Raw genomic sequence first — 20,608 nt, 5'->3', positions numbered from 1 at the left:
AACTGTTGCGATCCTCTGTCATTAACTTTTTAAAAATAAAGAGTATCTATCACCAGTAGTACTTCAACTTTTCTTTTTGTTAACATCTCCAACAGTGTGCTTTTACTTTATTAGAGCAATACATGCAAAGCATACATTCAAATAAAAAGCTACATTTTTTTCAGGGATACAGACCATGACAACATTCAAGACTGCACAAGAAGCACCATCGATATGATCTTATTTGGTAAACAGCAGGTGTAATGGGTGACGTCATGTATTAAACCATCTCCTACATTTTGATGTCACAAGGATGTAATTATACAGCAATAACCACACCTTAGCAGACTTAGGACTTAATTGGAAAGTATCATAGTCATATATGTATTTTCAGGTCATTAAAATGAAGACTACCCTGAATGACCTGTCTTATAAAAACAAAACAAAACACACAAAAAACCCCAAAACACACAAAAAACCAAAACGCATGCCTATCTTCAGTCAAGCCACAACAAAATATTTACAATTTTAAAATGGCATTTCTAACCACATATTAGCTTTTTTCAGAACCTGTTATAGTAGAAGGAAACTGAAAAGGCAAGTACTGTAGGATGTAGCAAAATAACTTTTATTAGTTTGACTAAGTTAGACAAAAAACAGACGAGCTTTCTGGTACACGTGCCCTCACTCAGAAAGCTGATCAAGCGCACACAACGTAAGGAACAGCATCACATTTAACAGGCACTTCAATGACACAAGCACACCTAAATGTAAAAGTAAAGCTTCATAACAGGAATAGTCAACGGGCTTATAGGAGGAACAGTCATGAAAAATGTTACTGGAATTACAGTCTCTACATTGTACTTGAAACCTTGCAAATTCTATCACATGTTCATTGTTTTTATCCACACTAGTCTTTCTGTTTCTCTATGATTCAGAATTGTTTTGCCCTGTTTCTGTATAGCACAACAGGAACTTAGATTCAGGTATATATGTCATTTACAGAAAACAATATATGTCATTGGCAAGTAAATAAATGCCAATTCAAACAAGCGTCTTGCATACAAACAACAAAAATTAAATCCCTACTCCAGAAAAATAAGATATATCAGAAGTGTAAAGTCTGCTTCCTCAGAGTGCACCTCCACCTAATTACTAAAAAAAACCCCAAACCCCAAACCACCAAATACAAAACCAAAAAACCCCCACCCACTAGAGTACACAGATAATCACTGTACTTTCAACCTTAAGTATCAGCTGGCTTGTCGACTACAAGCCCATTGAGAAATTTGAGAAACAACTTTTAAAACTAAGTTCTAAGTACTACAGTTCTGTAAAGAACGATCCAGAAAATGTTTTTCACAGAGGAAGTACCGATCTGGAATAAAAACAGTTTACTGAAATGATTTGTTGTAGTTTTAATAAGTTAAAAAAAAGCCTTTCTCCAGCTGCCATTAAAACTTTGAATTTGCAAAACTGAGCAGTTATGTTTTACTTACAGGGCAGTTTTTATAGTGAAAAGCCACTGGGAGAGAGGATAAAAATGGGGATTTAAAAGGGGGATAGGAGACCACACACAAAAATAAAACATCAAAAATCAGCTTAATCAGAAGTCCCAGTTTATGTCTGTTAAGGGTGGAAAAAAAGCTTTTAAAGAGTCTTAAATTTTCAAAGTCAAACACTTAAGTTGGGTGCCGACATTAATCTATTTAAAGAGCTTAAAGAAAAGTGACTTGCCAGTGACTCTAGTTTTCTTAGCCTTCTTCTTCCACATCCTGCAAATGAAACAAACCCGCTCAGACTACGCTATTAACATCAACCTACGAGGCAGCAGAGGCGCACGCTGCTCTCTGAGTCATGTACCAAGGCACAAGGCCACCCCTTTCGTACAATCAGCAACTTCCTTAAATACTAATTAAGCCTCCTCAGTCAAGACAGAAAGGGAATAAAAATAGCATAGTACTGAGAACCTTCATAAAAAGGGCATAATGAACAGGAATAAATACGCTGGAAGTGTAGATAGCAAGTGAAGCAAGAGGTATTTTTCTTCTTTGCCAGAAATTACCGTTCTCCACTTTTCAGAACAAGGCTATCGTCACAACACGCAGCTGTGCCGCACTGCTCCGACGGGAGGCAGGCTGGCCTTCCACCAGCTCTGCCATACTGAAACAGGATGGCAGAATCCGCTGGTTCACTTTGATCCAGGCATTATGAAAACATATAAATTTGGCAGCAGATACCTCACTTCTTCCTCCCCAAGTGAAAGCAACACTTTACAGTGAACAACAGCCAAACCATAGGAAGCACAAGAGCAAGAGCCTCACAAATACGCTAGACTGGATTAACCTCATGGGCACCGAACAATTTCCATGGAACTGCAGGTTAATAATTTAAAAGGCAAAACTAAACCATTCATGTTTGTCAAAAATAAATTACCCTGGTAACTAGCCAAGCATTTCCCTATTTGGTGGCAATCCTTTCACAAAACACGGTGGTAAATAGATATCTGACAGAATTAATGAAGGATACAGTTCTGACAGAGCAGAACCTGATGGCACACAGTCTTTAACAAACCTGTGATTGGATTAATAAATCCAAGGTGACACAGGCTAGAGGCAAGTGATCAAAGTTATATGCTCCTCATCTCACATAAAATTTCAAAGAATCTGAAATTCATCAAAGGATAGATCACTTTACTTGATCCAATCTACTCCTGTATTTGAGGAAAAACAGATGCTGTGCTGTTGAGAATTAACTGAGACCACAGGTAACATTCCCAAGAGATTCCCAAGGGGAGTACTCATTCATGAAGTAAGGATGTCAGGTGTCCAGCTAATCACCAATACCAATAACCTCTGAATGGAAAGAAACTTCTCTCCATGGAAACTCTTTTCTGGTCACTAACTGGATTCATCACCTACGTAACACAGTCCATCCTGTACATTCACAAGTATAATCATCGTCCAGTCAGGGTCAAAGCATCTGCCAGGAAGATGATTCCCAGCCACACAGCACGCAATTCCATCACATGAGCATGTCTTTTGGATACCATGGGGAGTGTGTCAGGAGCAGGAAACTTCTCAGCCAAAGAGATTAAACCCACCACAACAAAAAACAGGGGTCTCCTTAGGGTAGATTCACGTTCTAGAAATGGATGTCATCAATTAACAACTACAGAAAAGCCGCGGCTTCTTCAAGGAGTGAGCTCATAGTATCTTAAAGGAGGCAGCATACTACTTGTGTTGCTGCTGAGACTGCTGCCAAATTCTGAAGTGTAACTTCCCACAGAGTTCACATGCTCCACTAAGCCTGGTTTGCTACTTACAGGACACAAACCACAGTTGCCAATTACTACAATCAGTGAAGTTGTGGGAACACGTTGGAGCTCCCTCTGGGGAAACCAGGGCCCAGGACTCTGGGGGAGCATGAAGAATATGGTGTACACACTGTTTTCATCTCAACATGGAGTTAAGACAAGGCTGAAAATGTGATTATTCCCAGAACCCATGTCCCAATCCTAGATTTAGAGCATAACAAGCACACGTCTAGAAGTGGCTTCTGCCCATCTACTGATCTGACCTAAAAGGAGAGTATCCTTGAAATTAACAGGCTGACGAGTCTGCCAAGGGCATTTCATTTTTTTATGAAAATTTGGAACCCCAAATCGTGACATTTTCACTGTGGAACCTGAAAGCTCACTTTGGCTCAGAAAGGCCCTCAGTTCTAACTTGATGTCCTAGAGTGTACAGGTGGGTCTACACCCATCATGCCCAGACCATCTGAAAACTAAGAGATAAGCAGGCACGATCAGCACCCATTAGAACCTAAAAAAATACAGCAAACCACTGTCTGAAGGATGCACAGTCCATGGTGCTAACAGAAGCAGAGTTGCTGCAGGCACCAGCAGTTGATGAACATGAATGCAGAAAGACCTATTTACAGTTTTCTGAGCATCACATTTATGTATGACTTGGACAAGACACAGCTACAAAGAACTTGGTCTAGACTGCATTAAGTTTGTGCAAGTAATCCATCAAACTGCTGGCATCTTCTAAAGCATCTAGCTGGAGAAACCTGTCTGTAAAGAGAGTCCTTAGGGAGAAAGAATCCTAAACAAACTATTCTAAACTTAGCACTCCTCTTAAATCAAGTACCTGTGGGGCATGCTCCAGAGCAACATATATAAGGGAAAAAAGTTCAGCCTCCTTTAGTTCCTGGAGTGGCTCCTGCAGACCAAAAGCCTTCCATCAGAGGGCTGTGCTGAGAGCCTATAAAGACACCAGCTCTTCTTTTGCTTAGAAACTTCTCTCCTGCCATCATACTCTTCCCTGTGGAAGAATAAGATTAGGACAGGACAAGGAGTGCTCACACAACTGACGCACAACATCCCACTTCTGAGCAGAGCCAGCCAAGACTGCAAGGTACAAGAACACCTCATGCACAACAGCTCAGCAGTCGTTACCACCTTGAGCATTTGCAGGGAGAATCAACCTTCTGAGGTTGAGGGAAGGGGAAAAAGAAGAGGAAAGAGGACAAAACCAGAGTGTTCAAACACAGATGACTCAAACACCGAGGACTGTGTATTTCTGCAGCAAGACAAAGGAATCCATTGACATCAAAGCTGTACAACACGGATGTCATACTTAAAGGCATGTTTCTGTTCACCTTTTTAAGTGGGAAAAAGTATCTAGTTAATTTGTGGCCACAGTCCTAAGCTCTTGGAACTGAAAGAGTACTAAAGACATACAGGAACAATCCGTTGCGTTTTCGACATTTTTATGGTACAACAAATTGATTTTACAGCTAAATTTGGAGAACTACCCCCTAGCACTCCTAGCTAGCAAGAATGTAACCCAGATTTCCTTCTCTTTAATGTGACATAATTGTGACAAGTCCTATACAGCCTGCTGTTAGTCACATTGCTTCACCGAACCCCTTCTGTTCACTCCTCATATGAGTTTCCAACCAACCACGTCGAAGTCTACCTTACCCACTTGTATCTACTATGCTACTTCCATTCCTTCAGCTTTCACGCTTCCCATTATTCTCTTTTCATTCTCACGACTCTACATTAAGCACTCTACACTCACCATTGCCAGCATTTCTCATTTCACCTCTATTACAGGATTTCTGAGGACATATGTAAGTGGAAGACTTTAAAATTGTTCGAGATCTTTGAAAGGATTTCTTTTTTTTTAATTAATATACTTCAAGCATTTTATTTCACCATGAAAACCATGTAAGACTCTTATAAATAACCATTCACCCTTATTAGTTCAAAGAAAAGTACTATTTAATACACTGCTCAAGTGTGAAGTGATTAACATTTGCTTTTCTAGAAACAACACTGGATTGCAAAGCCTTTTGGCTCCCTACCTTGAAAGCATACTTTTACAGTAATTTGTTTCTGACTAGAAAAACATTTTCTACTTCAATTCTTCAGGATAAGTTTTCCATTAAAATAAATTAATAAAATGACAATAAAATAACCTATGGAACACATTTCACCTTTCAAAAGGTCTTAAAAGCATTATTTCTCAAGCTGCTATTAAATTACCTGCTTTTTACAGAAAATGAAAGCAAGACTTGGCCACTAAAGGATCATTATAGTGATAAAATCATAGCCAGCATTAAGCTTTAACACAAAACCCCTCATTTCCAAGTCTGAACCTGAGTTATTATTCTCCCTTTCCTCTTTTCAGAAGATAGCACTGGAAGTTTTACCAACAGAAGTTTACTTTTTATTTATTTATTAACAGCAATAAATCACTAGCCCCTCACCACTCACACAATGCAGTTTATAGCTTCTTTTTTTTTCTTGGCACTATGCCCATCACTCACCCGTAACGGCATCATAAAACTCTTCTTCACTATTCATCCTTCAGTGTGAAGTCTCTGTACAGCCAATCCAGCTTCCTCTAATGCATTGTTGAACTTGATTTAGAGATTAAATATGTGTGCTGTCGAAGTCTTCTTTTGCAAATACCCAGCTGCTTTAGATGATCTATTTGACAAGACAAGGAAACAAAATTAGCAACTTCCACATTTCTTTTTGTGTACAAACATGCACACTTGACAAATACTAATTTTCCTATTTCTTCCCATGGAAAAAGATGGATTTTTTTCATTCATAAGTAAACAGCTTTCTTTGATCTCAAAGTCATTCTGAAGATGAATGCTACCTATCAGAAGAACAGCTGATGTGCTATGCCACACTTTTCTCTATATAAATACATCATATAGATTACTGTAAAATGTATCTGATTTTACTGCAAGTTAAGTTTCAGGCAAGTACAGCTAGAAAAAGCAGAAAAGTGAAGGAAGAAAAAGACAGCTGGCAAAACAAAAATTCTCCTCTTCAGCAAGAAGATAAGCCTTGATGCATCCTTAACCAAGAAAGCTGGGAACAAGAAAGAGAACCTCAGAATCTTACTGTTGCATAAAAATCTTGGGCTTCACCTAGTGACCGTTGGAGAAGTTTTGTCAGGCTACTGCTATGAACTCTGGAAGCGACAACTGGAGATTTTTCCCTCTAGAGGGAGAATGTAAAGAAAAAAATTTTTTCTCAGTAAAACCAAGCACACTGCAAATAACTTACAGATTTATGAAGCATTCCAGCTCTACTTTATGGATAGACTAAATTAGATTTTTTCCAGATGGTTGGCAATGGTGTAACATAAACATTTTTACTTCACCCAGTTTTAGTCTAAGGAGAATAATGAGAAAATTTAGTTTCCACTCTTAAAAATGTTTGTCAGGTACCAATGATGAACCAAGTACACAATGATAAATGACAGCATGGCAATGCTGTCAATATCGCCTCCAAGACAACCTCAATCTGTCAGTCTCGATTTTTTATGATCCTTGATGATACCACTGCCTTTGTGACAGTAGTTTTTCCAGAGTAATTATAACTTGCACAATTCCATTCCAATTAAGAGAAACAAAGCCAGAAGTGCACTCTAGCCCTTGCAGAAGAGCTTGCCATGTTTGAAGCCAATTCCTTCTTCCTCTCTGCAAGAAATCAAACTGCACAACTCCTCCTGTGTTTCAAGTCTTTTTACCTCACTGCCCAGAGCAAAAGCTATTTGGATGTCTCACACACACATGGTTCTTCCAATTCTCCATTCAGAAGAAGGAGCTAAAATAGCCTATTTCGGAACCCATCTAAATTAATGAATGTAGCATTCACCTTGAAGTGTTAAGTCTATCATGACCAGGTATTTCAGTTTGTCACTTTTCCCTTAGGAACACCCCATTTCCTTGCCACGATGGGATTTTACATCAATCTCTGCATCACAGTGATCATCTGAGCTTCCACAAAATCCTCAGTAATTTCTTATTTACAAGTTCTCACCTCCACAAGGAGAAAACTTTGTAAGCTGCTTGACTGTTGCCACAGTGCTGTTGCAATTGCTCTCAGCTGATAAGTTTCCTTCCCTTTTTCTTGTGCCATTCTCCTGCCAGTGACCTTTAAACCTTCTTCAACTTTCCTGCTCATCAGAAAAAAAGTTTCTGACTCACTTTTGTCAAAGTGCTGCATCCTCCTAGGCAAGGATGCAACAGCTCAAAACATTAGTAAGTCAGATACACAAAGACTTCCAGTGTAAGGCTACCAGCAACTGCTCTGCTTGTGGAAGGGAAAGGAGCAGCAGCTTCACTACAAAAAGATACAGGCAGCTCAGGCCACTAGCAACCATGCTGCCTCAGAATCAAAGACAGGGAGAAATCCTCTTAACTAACAATTGGTTCAAGAGTACCAGCTAGCTCAGACTTCTGGGTGAACTAAACAGCAGCACTGAAAACATTGCTCTAAACTGTACTGTAAGCAGAAGTCAGCGTACCTATCCCTCTGTTAGCTTGCCTAGCGGAAGCCTGTCCTTGACTAAAAAAAAATATTAGAAAATTTCTTGTTCATACCAAAGCTGCTGTCAGTCAGTTTCTCCAAACTTTCCAGCCCCACCAGCATTATAACTGGAACTATCTCTTCCAAGGCTTCCATGTCATATCTTTTTGGAAAATCTGTCCTTGAGGATACAACTGTGTAAACTTTTCAACAGGGGCAGAAAGAAGGAATCCAAAGAAAATTACTGCAACAGAAAACAGGAAATCGACACCTCTGGACAACTGTTCACTCCAGAAGCCATTATCACCAGGCTGGAATGACTCCACTAGTTTCCAAAATAGTAAGTTACATTAGAGGGCTTCTCTAACCCTCCAAGGCACATTTAAGGTTTCAATTGTCTGAAAGTACTGCACCCTTCTATCAAAACAGCAGACATTGTTTCTACAATGTATATACACAAGGTACAGCCCTCTCACGACCAGCACAATTCCCTCATTTTTTCCATGTTTTCTTGCATCCTCCCTTCATATGTTTTCTCTCTATTTTTTTGCCCTTGCATCCTACTGTTGCATACAGCTCATGTGGTGGGATTCTGTTCTGAAACAGCCTTACATCTATCTGCAACACAGAAAAAGGAGGAAAAAAAAAAAAAGAACTAGTTCAAAACCCACTCCCATCTACTGCAAATGCAAAGAGCACACCTTCTCAGGGTCCCTGTCCAAGCACAGCCACGTCACATAGTAGCCTGCAAGTTCCAGAGATGTTTCAGAACAGCAGCTCCAGCATGCTCTAGACTTGTACAGAAGGCACTAAGAAATAAAAATTATGACTTAGGAAACATCAGTTATCATGAAGAGCCTTAAACAAGGTCATACAGATGACTGCCAGCTTCTCCTCTCCCCGCTCCTGCACAATAATAACTGCATTGCAAAAGAACTTGTGAAGTGGAACTCCATCGCACAGCATGCAGCCTCACTACAAAGACAATGAAGCTTTCCTATAAAAAATACTCACCAAGTACAAATGAAGTAACTAGAATCAAAGACTTGAGTTAACTGAAAGGAAGAGTTACGCTGCGTTCTCCTGATACACACCTCGCACCACACCTTAAGCTCACTGTTATTTGAAGATGAAAGTTCAGTCACATCCCTTGTAAGTTACACACAAGCTTTGTAACGATTACCTAAACCCCAAAACATTCACAGAAGTCACTTTAAATAATAGTTGAAAATTCTCTTAAAGTGCTACGAGCACTTTCACAAGAATAAAATGATACATTTTGCATCAGTTACACTAGGAATAACTTAACCCCCCTATCACTCCTTTTACATTCAGTTATTTTATTCAGCAGAGATTAAACTGAATTTGCACGTAGCCAAACACACAATGATAATAGCATTTAGCTTTCATGAGCCATAAAGGTAGGATTAAGCCCTTTTACTAAAAGCAACAGCAAAAAAATCCTTTCAACTAGGGTGAAATGCCAGAAGACAAAAACATCCTGTTTGTTTCATATTCAGCATTTATAATCTGTATTTTTCTGCTTCATGTCCATGATGTACCCAAAAGAATTCACTTACACACTAGCAATTGTAGTTAACAGCTTTTATCAAAATTGACAGACCTTCAGGAGCTTACAACCAACCGCCATCCTGGAAAAACCTTACATAAAGCATAAGTGTTGCATCATGTTCACATCTTTTAGTCCCAGAGCACAGAAGAAATAAAAAGTATATTTACATATTTTCTTACAGACATAGTAATCATTAGGAATGTAATAAAGGATTTTCCATACGGGACTTCACTCACTCTTTGTTGTACAGAACATTATTTCAGCATTCAGGGTCTGCTGGTTTACAGACTGAAATGATACTAGGGAGCTTCAATTTAACAGCCAGTGTTAATGGGCTGGACCTGGATACTCCAGGCATGGACACCCAGAAAAGTGCTTTTGCCTGGGGACTGCAGCCCAGCTGCATTGCCACCCTGATGACCAAAGAAAACTGTGTATAAATCATTTTATAAATAACAGGGAAAAGCTGCAAGTAGAGGCATCTTAAAAGAACTGGAAATTTATAATCTAATAACGACATCACACCCCTGACCACAAGCAGCCCATGCTTTGTGGTTTACAAGATAAGCAACAAAGTTCATCTATTTCCTCATATTTTAAAGCTATAGGTTGGTAGACACTAATTGGATTTATTACGGGATTAGCGTGCATGAGTAAGGACAGCCACATTTATTTTTATTTTCGTAACAGATTCATTTCCCTACAGGAAAGATGCTATTTTTGAAGCTCAAACTGAAAGACAACAGACAAAAACATCCAAAAAAAAGGGTAATACCCTCACAACAGTACAGCTTCATAACTGGTTGGTAAATCCATACTGCAGGCTGTATTACCATATATTTTGCTCTGAGAAATTCTCTGTAGTGTTGTCCACTATTTACACTATTTACAACATGATTTTACTGTTTGAAATTACATTTCAAGTGAGTGTCAAAGCAATTAACAGAAAACAACAAAGCTTAACAAAATTTATTGAAGCAAATCTTGAAAAAGTTATTTGGACAGAACCTAGTTTTTCTGGTCATTTTACTTACTTGCATGCCAACGCCTGCAATATACAAAACCAGACTAGCAACCGTTAAGCTAAACATAGCATGTGAAGTCAAAAACCTGCAAAAGCTTCTGATATCTTCTAATGAAAAGACCACCGTTTTGGTTCCTCTGAAATAAGCTCTGCATCTTGGTGATGTTGTAAACCCATCCACAAATAGGTTAAACAAGATATCATGCTGTCGAATGACAAATTTAGAAATGCAGATACTAAAGCTGAACTAAAAATGCCGTGTTTGTCCCAAGCAAGACTGTTTTATCCTTTTGTTATTAAAAGGTCTCATTGGTGCTGCACAACTAAGTCAAAAGCAGGTTACTCATTAGAACTCCTTTAAATTCTCAGTTTATCAGAAAAGGTTCACACATTCCTGAATGACTGATGACCACGGACAGTCCTTTTCTTAGAGGACACAAAGATGTTTTGCAAAGGCAAAAGATGAAACAAAGCACGCAGTTGCAACAAATACTGCAGAAACACAAGAAAATACCAGCACCGAGTCTACAGCACACCTTGAAGTAGGTTCTACAGAGAGGAAGGAATTACTAAGATTGACATACCACTTTGCAGAAGCGCCCCTGTCACAGACAGGCAGAACAAACAGAACGGGCTGTTCCTAAACATGCACGGCACACCAACAATCGCAAGGCATACCAAGACCTATTCCGAGAGGCTCACTCCCGGGAGAAAACATGCCTCTCTCAGTGATCTTCACAGCCTTGATGCAGAGAATGTAACTATTCATACCACCTACACTACAGCAACAGCTGAGGTCCCATGACAAAGGAAGAACAAAGTCGTACCTCAATCAGCTGGTTATGAATAATGTCAAACAAAGTGTTCCGTCAAGCGCTGCGTCCAACCTGTAACTCAACAGTGACATGTACCAGGTGATCTGGCTTCTGATAGCATGCTTTGCTTTCAAAAGCTTAACTCTGTGCAGATTGGAGGGTCCTGTACGAGCTCAAAGCAGTGGAGGGTACAGGGAATGCTTCCACCCATACGGTATCAGTAAGATCTCTCCCAGACTTTGCACAGTTCCCACCTATTTTAAGCCATTTCCTCCCACTTGAGTTTATTTTTAAAACCAGGGCAACAAATGTGCAAGACTTTCCAAATCACTTCATAAAGTATCTAATTTGCTCAATGCATTCTGTGACATGCATGTTAGCATCTGCATGAGAAGAGATGCATGCACTTCTTGTAAAAAGAGGTTCCTTCATAGTTTCTCTCTGAAACCAAAGGTGTGGAGATCCGCCACCTGCTGCGCTGTCGAAGGCTGCTTTCTGGCAGCTGTCCTCCACACCTATATGCCAGATGAAGCTGCAGAGATGACCTGTACTGGTAATCCATAACATCATTTCACTTGCTTACAGCTCTACGAAGCACAAAAAGCTGAAATTTCCTACATCTTTTATCTGGATAGGTTAGTAATCCCTCAAATTTGTCACCACATATGCTTGCTCCTTCTCAAATTCCATTCCTCAACAGAAAAAAAAAAACCAACAAAAAAAAAGGTTATGATTGTGTCACTAAGATCCTGGATCCTCAGAACTTCTGCACCAATTAAAGAACCCCAAACACTAGTATCTCTTCAAAACAACCTTTAAGAGGTTAAACATGCAATTACTATGACTTAAGTTTATTCAACAGAACTAGTTACTCCATACTAACTTGTTCTTCTGTTAACCCTCTACAAAGACCCAGCTGGTTAACCACAAGTTGCTCCTCCTTGAAGAAACATTTACATTTCTATAGAAAGGTAAGCATTTGCAGCTAGAGTAGCTAATTTGACTGGAATGCGGTTCAGCAAGATCAGGTTTGAAGTCTGTCTGCCTGACTACAGCTGCAGTGCCTTATTCTTCCAGACCTGAAACATCAAGCAGCAATTCTGGAAAGCCACTGCTTTGTATACATCATCCTTCTACCTTTACAAATCCTGTTTTCACTCTGAAAACACATGTTCTATCTCTATGAGACATATATAAAATACTAGGTCATGTTCATTATACAGACAAGAAGTCCACTTGTGAGATCAAGGAGCATTTAAGTAAAGCCAAGTACGGAAAAAGTAAGCAGTCATGATAAACAGAGGTTCACCAGCATGAGCAGGTAGGGTGTTAGAAGTTCAATACACTGGAATTAGAGTGCTACCAAAGAATTAATGAACTAGCACATTCATCAGCTTTTTCACATGCCTAACAAGGTTTTTGTTGGATGTGCACTTCTGTAGCAAATTTTAAAACAAATTAAGTCTACTAACTTGAAAAGAGAATACTTGCAAGCAAGCAAGGAGAACAAAAAAAAAAAAAAAAAAGAAAAAAAAAAGGAAAAAAGTCATTTGAGGCCTTCCTCACACACACACACACAGAAATAAGAAAACTTTCTGTCAAATCTGACATGATAAAAATACTGCACAAGTATTGCCAGGGGGAGGAAGAGAAGGAGCAAATCTCACAAACTCTGAAAAGACACTCAGTTTTCAAATTTTTGCTTTTCCTTAATGAGTCAAAAGGGCACACGCTCAATTTAACAGAAATACTATTGACAGAATTTAAAGTTAGCTCAATACAAGGCAAAAGTCATTCTATGCTCTCTCTGTTTAATCCCTTTAACAGCATATGTTAACAAAGAGCAACATTTCATTAGTTTGGGAAGCACCTTCTGTCCAGAAAGAGACTCCAAAAGAGTCAGTGGAAGATCAAATATACACACCCTTCATATTACCACTAAAAATAATATATAAGTTAAAAAGAAGAACAGAAACCTCAACAGTCTACAGCATGACTGGTGGAGTAAGAGCCAATCCCATCTTTTCTTGAGTTGCCAGCTGAAATAAAACATAGGTGTAGTACTTCAAGGGGCAAAAATAAATAGCTTGAACTACAAGATAAATATTAATGTGGTTTTGCTTCATACACATCTCCTGAAAGCATAAAACTGCAGTGTTTCATCTCTAAATATTCAGCAAGGATGAATCTTAATTGAGTCATGAAATTAGGTTACCAACAGCACTGAATCTAAAATGTCTATAAAAATTAGCCAAGAAGTCAATTTAATTGGCAATTTAGATACCTGCTATAATTATTATGCACTTAAAATCTCTTCAACCAGAGAACAGCTACACAGACGGCAGAATCCAGATTTTATTTACCAAGTTAGATTTGTTTCTTACTCGAAAGTTTGAATATAATAGCATCTTCCACCAAGATGTCTTGGCAAAAGGAAACTCACTCTGCACCCACAGTAAGAGAAGTGCAACTTCCATCTCAAGCATCATAAAGCACAGCAAGGCTGAGTGAAGAGCATCAGCTGAAGACATGACCCACTGTCACTTTTCCATCTCTTTGAAGACTGCAGCTACCCCTATTACAGGCCTTAATGTAGCAAGGAGTTATTAAATGCCCTGGGGACAGCTGAGTACCCATACTGGGTCCTGCTGGGATGGAGCTAATTTCCTTTCTAGCAGCCCATATGGTGCTGTGCTTTGGACTGGTGACCAAAGCAGTGTTAATAACACACACCCATGTTTACTGCTGAAGAGTGCTCACACAGCATCAAGGCTTTCTCCCTTTCTCACTCTGCCACCGCAGCGAGTAGGCCAGGGGTGGGAGGCAACGCAGTCGGGACCGCTGATCCCAGTTGACAGAAGGGATATTCCCTATTATATACCGTCACACTCAACAATAAAGCTGGAAGGGAGTTTTGGAGGGGTTGCAGTTGCTTGGGGACTGGCTGGACACGGGTCAGCTGATAGCTTTTGCATGTCTTGTTTTTTCTTTATTTCTATTTGGCTTTTTCACCTGCCTTTACTCATTGAACTGTCTCTAACTCCAAGTTTTCCTGCTTTCACCCTTGAGATTCTTTCCCACATCCCACAGAGAGGGGAAGCTGCGTGGGGCTCAGCTGCCTGCTGGGGTCAACCCGTAACAGAACCAAGGCACCAAAGCATCCTAAGCTGATAGTTTAGCTGAACTTATTTTTAAAGCGCTTGAAACAATGGTGGCAGCAAACTGAACAACTGAAAGTTTAGCTTTGAACATGAGCCAAACAGATTTATGGCAGGAAAAATCACATTCTGTTCTCTCAGAAATACAGATTTTGGTGATGTTTCACAGGAATTAGAGCCAACTGAAACGCTAGAAATCTGGCCTCACAGTTTGTTTCTGCATCAGAACCAGCCACAATAATTGTCCCACACACTAAGTATTTACCCCCGGAACAAAGCTACAGTGCTGATATCAGAAGTATTATTTATTGAAGATAAAAATTGTAAAGATGAAACTGGACAGAAAATACCTTCACAGTATAGTGCTCAATTACCTATGGAACTGATGGCTATCCTTAGTTTCACTTCAGCCAAAAATTCTGTTCTACAGCCAAGGATACCAACTCGCAGAACTTCTACCAAACCTAACAAACAAACAAAAAGACCAAGGAAACTTGATTTCAGCAGGTTATTATTTTCTGATGCAAAACACTTCACTGAAATTACCACACAATTCTGTAAATGTTCTCTTTTCTTAACAGTACATCAATATTTGAGACATTTTTCCACCTGAGAGCATCTGGTACAGCATTCTTTGGACTTTGTAGCCTTCCCTTGAAAACTGTTTGATTGCCCACAACTGTAAAAGAACACAAAATTCTGTTTTACATGACTTCTCCACCCACGATGCATAATGCTACGTTTGATCACGACTGATAAACCAGCTCATTTCTAGGTACACTGTTTAAAAAAAAAAAAAAAAAAAAAGTAATTCAATACTGTATTGTAAGACTAGTTACTTCTTAGTTGTTCCCTGAGGATTTCTTTTATCTTGTTTTTAAGAGTCAAGGTGGGAAGCAATCAGTAACTCCAAGAACACTGGCTCTGGACACAAGTGTCAGTAGATACATAATTAAGCATTTACGAACACTTATCTTTAAACCAAACCTTACTTAGAAGGTAAAATTAAGTATGCTTGAATATTTCTCATCATAATGTAGCCACCCTTACAAATTGATCACGTAAGTTCACGCACATGAAGACAAATAAAGCTTATAACACCCCTGGAGAAAACCCCTAGAACAGTAAAAATAGTTACAGGGTTAAGTTTACAGATTTTCCTACTCAAAGGCACTTCTTAAGTTTTGTCTCTGTGGACCGTTCTCTTTAGGCAGGTGTAGTTTTACATTTATTCTGTACAAGGTATCCTAGAAATCACTTTCATGGACTCTTAAACAATGACGATAGCAATCATATTGCAAATAAAGCAGGAGGACAACAGCTGACTAACCTAGTGCAAAGCCCTGCAGCATAAAATACCGTATTTTTATACCAATTCCTCACGCACTTGAATTCTTGAGCACGAGCTCATGCATACAGCTAGCAGACTATTGAGGTCATTTTAAAGGTTTTGCAAATTTATGGTAAGTCAGAGTTTCTGCTATGGTTGAATTTCCTTTAAAGCTACATGTGTAGCTTTATCCATGTATCATGGATTCCAGTATAAGGGTGTTACTGTGTTTGCTGTTGTCAGGAAATTTGGGAGGGGAAAAAAACCCTAGAACCAAAAAACACTGACTTCTCAAGACATGACAAATAATTCCATTTAGAGTTCAGTTTTAATAAAGAATCCACCTAGCTATGTGCTCAGTAACATTAACCCACTTGGATAATAAAATGGTTGCACAGCACTTCAAACTATGTTTAAGACAAAATAAGACGATGTAAATAAAGTCATTTGCATGTCTGAAGACAGAAGGCATTTTTGTTTCACTATTAAATAACCCTTCAAGAGTTTCACTTATCTGTACAAAACCTAGAGAGAACACCTGTATGGGGCAGTTGTTCTGTTCTTCTAAGAAAGTTCTCATTTCATCCAGTAAACAAACATGCTGCTAAATGGACCATTCTAAACAGGCAAGTGAGTTAACTTCTTTGTACCCTTAGCATGTACAAGTTTTTATAATTGAGTTATTAAAAGGATTCTCGTTCTCACTTGATTGCACTGAGACGTTGTAGGGAAGAGAGGCTACATCAGCCTCCGCCACGTCAGTGGCTAGAGCTGGTTTGGCCTAGAGTAATGGGAACCACAGACACCTCAGAATTCAAACACTTACCGTCTTCAAACTTTCCACATCATCATTACTTTGAACTACCACTAGAATCAAAACCCAATGAAATATATTAATGGATTCTTTCGGGAGCCCTAAAAAAAAAAAAAAAAAAAAAACAACACCCACAAAAAACTCCAGAGAGTAAAAATAATGCTAGCAAAAATATAATGAAGTTACCATTCAGAAAAACACATTTCCTGACAAGCATCATAAGCATGCAAACTGCTTTGTAATACCCCAGAGGTTCATAGCATCCCAACAGCCACAAGCCTCGTCTCATCTAGAACTAAACAGCAAAGGAATCAAACTCAAACAGGAATGCCACAGGTCAAGGTTTCCATTCAGTCTAACGCCAAGCACAGATATTACGTGTCCAACAGAGCAATATACAGTTTAAGGTTTGGACCATAAAACCAAGAGGGCCAAGATTAAAGGGTCTAGATGTTATTTCTTCAGCTGCAGGGACAATTCACCTTTTGTGCACCCTCCCACTGGATTTATAAACAACCACAGGAAGACAGCCCTGTCCAGCCTCCTGCATTTTCTGAATGGAGGGCTGCTGTAATTTACTAAAAATCTGTCTCATTAAATTATGTGCGTAATAAAATATACTGAAGTAATCTAAAGGATCTGTCTAGACCAGCAAATGAATTTCCAATTGTAAGTGTATTAAAAACATAATAATAAAATGAAGTTTAAGTAAGCTTAGTCTATTCTTGTAACTTACTGATCCTGAAAATTAAGACATTATCTTTGTGCACTGAATGAACAATAAATTTCTGAAGAGTATAACTGAAAGTAATGGTAAGCCACATTTGACACATTCTAATTGCTTACTGCTCTCATGCAACATGCTATTATAAGCCTTTAAGAATACAAAGTAAATAATTACATCATCATACATTCTTCTGCATAGTAATTATCAAGAATTCAAGGACTGAGATAATGTATTCTTTAATTCGAAGTTCTATAGTGGTCTACTCCATAAAATAACAAAACCCATAAAATAATTGATATAATGTATAACCTGTATTTTTTTGCAACAGGAAACATCAAAATCTCGTATCTTCCAAAGTGGCAGAACTTGTTCATTCTCTCACTTTCCAATTTATTCTGCTAAGTGAAGATGCCCCTGTGATCAGTTACATATTCCAACTCAGCAAAAGTATACAAGACGTTAAGCTCTCTCTATTTAACACATATTCTTTGAGCTTCTGATTTTGTGCATTTCTTCCAAAAAATGTAAGAGAACCAAACATTGCAGTTATTTCACGGAGACCAGACTAAACACTAAGTATTTTAAAAACATCGTATTAGCATGAAATACAGACATTTTTTGCATCTTCGTGACTCAGGTGACAAAACTGATGCTGAGTGAAAGACTAGAAAATGCCAACTATGAACAAAAGTTCTAGTTATCAAGTAGCATGATGTAATATTGCATCGTTCAAGGACAAGTTACTTCAAATACCAAAGTGAATGAATTATCTGCTTAAAAATTCAGCATACCTGCACGCGAAACTCGCTTCCAAACAACAGCAACAACAAAAAAGAGAATCATCTGACTGGCACTACAAACAGTGATCTAAAAATATAGCCTTATCAAAGCAAAAAAGCCTGACTGGTATGTTTTCCAGCCAACATTAAAATAACAGAAAGCTAAGCTTTCCACCTTTGTTCTAGGTCAGCATGTGTGAAGTTTACACAGTAGAATTCACAAGAAGAAAGACTGAAAGAAATACCAGTTTCAATCACAAGTCCTGTTAGCTAAAGCTAGTATGGATCATAGAAAGCAGTAACAGTATTAAAATACATTTAAAGAAACCATCCAACAGTGAAAATCACCCTCCATGATCAGTCACCAAATCACGTACATTTGCAGACAAGTTAGCAAACAACCAACTACCTGTACCACACTGTTTTTCAGTATTGCATCACCTGAAACCTTTAACTGATCTAGCCTTCAACTACTCGCATAGAGGCACTTCAACAACTAGGCATAGATTTTGTTGGCTAATCATCATTTTCTACCTTGAATTTTTGTCTTCTGTTTAGAAGATCATATTGGCATGGCTGAAAAGCTAGTTTTGGAGAAAAATGGCATATTTATTCCTGGACAGCAGATGTCTCAGTGTTTCCTTTCAAGCACTCCCTGAAGTTAGAGGTGCTGTTGGTTCAGGAAAGCAACATTAAGATCGCTCCTGATCTTATCCTAGATTGCCCTCAACTTTCTGTCACGTGGTCAAACATTTGTATGACTTGACAACTATTTTAAGAAAAGCCATGTTTACAGTAACTGAAAACCCAGGGGGTTAGTTAGGGGAAAATCACCACTCAGAATATCATGCTTCCATGCTAGTTTAGCCAGTTCTCCTACTTCCATCCCACGGCGCAGTGCTTTATGCTTGGAAGTTACCCAAGTCACTGCTTCCAGAAATTGCCCTGAGGTTTGTGAGGTCCCAGAGCACAGTGGTATAAAGTCTGTTAAGCTGACATATATGTGGTTGTCCCCAGATGTTAACATGAACGTGGAGTTACAGAACTTTAGAATGTTAAGTTAGAATGGAACAGATTTATTTTTTCTTGCACACACAAGCTTTGAAAATGGCAACACTATGAGAAGAGTAGTACAGTAAGGCTAATCTACACTACAGATCTGATGCCTCCTTTTCACTTTTCCTTTTTGAAATCTTATATGATGGCTATATATTTTGAGAACATTCACAGTAAATGAAAGCAATATCTGCTTGCATTCAACATGCTTTGGCAGATACTTCTGAGAGGAAACACAAGGCTATGGCAGACATCGAAAACAGAAGGCAATTTTGAACCCACATCTGAAATTCTGGCCTGCAAGTGCTGCAACGTAACAAACCACTTCCAAAAGAAGTCCTGAATTCAAACATACAGACAGCACAGACATGACTAATATCCAAATTTTTAAAATGGCAACATAATTTATACCTTTGTTACCATGCAGAAGTTCTGGTGGCATGTTATTTAAAAAAAAGCCTTTTTTCCTGCTATTTTTCCCATCTTGCTTGTCTCCCTTTCAGGAGCTCTGTAAGAGAAACATTGAGTAGGTAACTGAAGAATAAATAAAATTTAAAAAAAGCCAAACTCAAATAAATCCTAACTGCGCACTGCACCTCAGCTGTAGCCTAAGGGCCCCTTGAGGCTCATCGCGCCGGAGCTGAGCTCAACACATTCACCTCGGGAAGCAGGTGTCAGCAGAGCCCCTTGCTGAAGCACCCAGCTCCAAAATCCATCAGGAGATGGGATGAACCCAGAAGAATCCCTGCACCGGGATAACAGCGCTCCGCCGGCCCGCGCCCCGCGCTGTGCACCGCAGCGTCCTTCACCCCCGCCCCCGGGCCGGCCCGCAGGGAAGGGCCCTGCGGCTGAGAGGGCGGCTGTGCCCCCCGGCCTGGGCACCCCCCGGCCCGGGCACCCCCCGGCCCGGGCACCCCCAGCGCTGCCGCCCCCGCCGCCCCCGGGCCGGGGCACATCACTGCCACCCAGCGCGCTCCCGGCTCAGCAGCGCGGGCCTGCAGCTCTCAGCGCCCTGAGAAAGCGAGCGTGCGGGTCACGAACCCCGCGTCCGCCGGGGAAGAGAGCGCAGCGCCGGGCGAGCCGCGCTGCCCCGGCCCGCTGACGGCCGGTGCCCGGCCGGGTCCCCCGCCGCGCTCCCGCCGGCGCTGAGGAGAGCCGCTAGCGGCCCACCGGGGAGGGACCCCCGCGCCGGGCTGGGCCGCACCAGGCCCGGGCGGGGCTGGGGGAGGCGCTGCCGCCCTTCCCTCAGCGGGGCGCCGCTGCGGCAGGTGGGGGAAGCCGAGCCCCCTGAGGGGAGCGGCTCGGTGGGGAGGGCCGAGCGGGGCGGCGCGCCCCGGGGCAGACACGGCGGCATTACCTGGCACCGCGCTCCCGCGACGGCCCCGCCGCAACACCCCCCCGCCCGGCACCGCTGACACCGAGGCGGAAGTGCGGCCTTCGCAGCGGCGGAGCGACGCGCCGCTACGCCAATCGTAGAGCGCGGCCGCGCCCCGCCGTCGCCGAAGCG

The 20,608-nt window shown here is 40.4% G+C and overlaps 1 protein-coding gene across 3 annotated transcripts in view; it reads right to left on the bottom strand.

Moving 5' to 3' along the window:
• Positions 1 to 20,597, bottom strand: part of OSBPL2 (oxysterol binding protein like 2) — a 39,281-nt gene extending 18,684 nt beyond the window's left edge. Inside the window, exons 1-3 of one of the 3 annotated variants that reach the window (XM_080403671.1) lie at positions 20,459 to 20,590; positions 19,513 to 19,609; positions 5,821 to 5,983 (exon numbers count right to left, since the gene is read on the bottom strand). In XM_080403671.1, the coding sequence (XP_080259797.1) occupies positions 5,821 to 5,857 (37 nt within the window). In that variant the 5' untranslated portion in view covers positions 5,858 to 5,983; positions 19,513 to 19,609; positions 20,459 to 20,590. Of the gene's footprint in view, positions 1 to 5,820; positions 5,984 to 19,512; positions 19,610 to 20,142; positions 20,168 to 20,458 lie in introns of those variants that run through there. The other 2 variants (XM_080403672.1, XM_080403673.1) reach the window with 2 other exon arrangements.
• Positions 20,598 to 20,608: the final 11 nt, after the last annotated feature.

This window comes from Falco punctatus (assembly GCF_963210335.1).
Source record: "Falco punctatus genome assembly, chromosome: 10".
In the NCBI taxonomy this organism is placed as follows: Eukaryota; Metazoa; Chordata; class Aves; order Falconiformes; family Falconidae; genus Falco; species Falco punctatus.
Note: the sequence above shows the minus strand (reverse complement) of the source record. Positions and strands in the feature narration are given on the sequence as shown.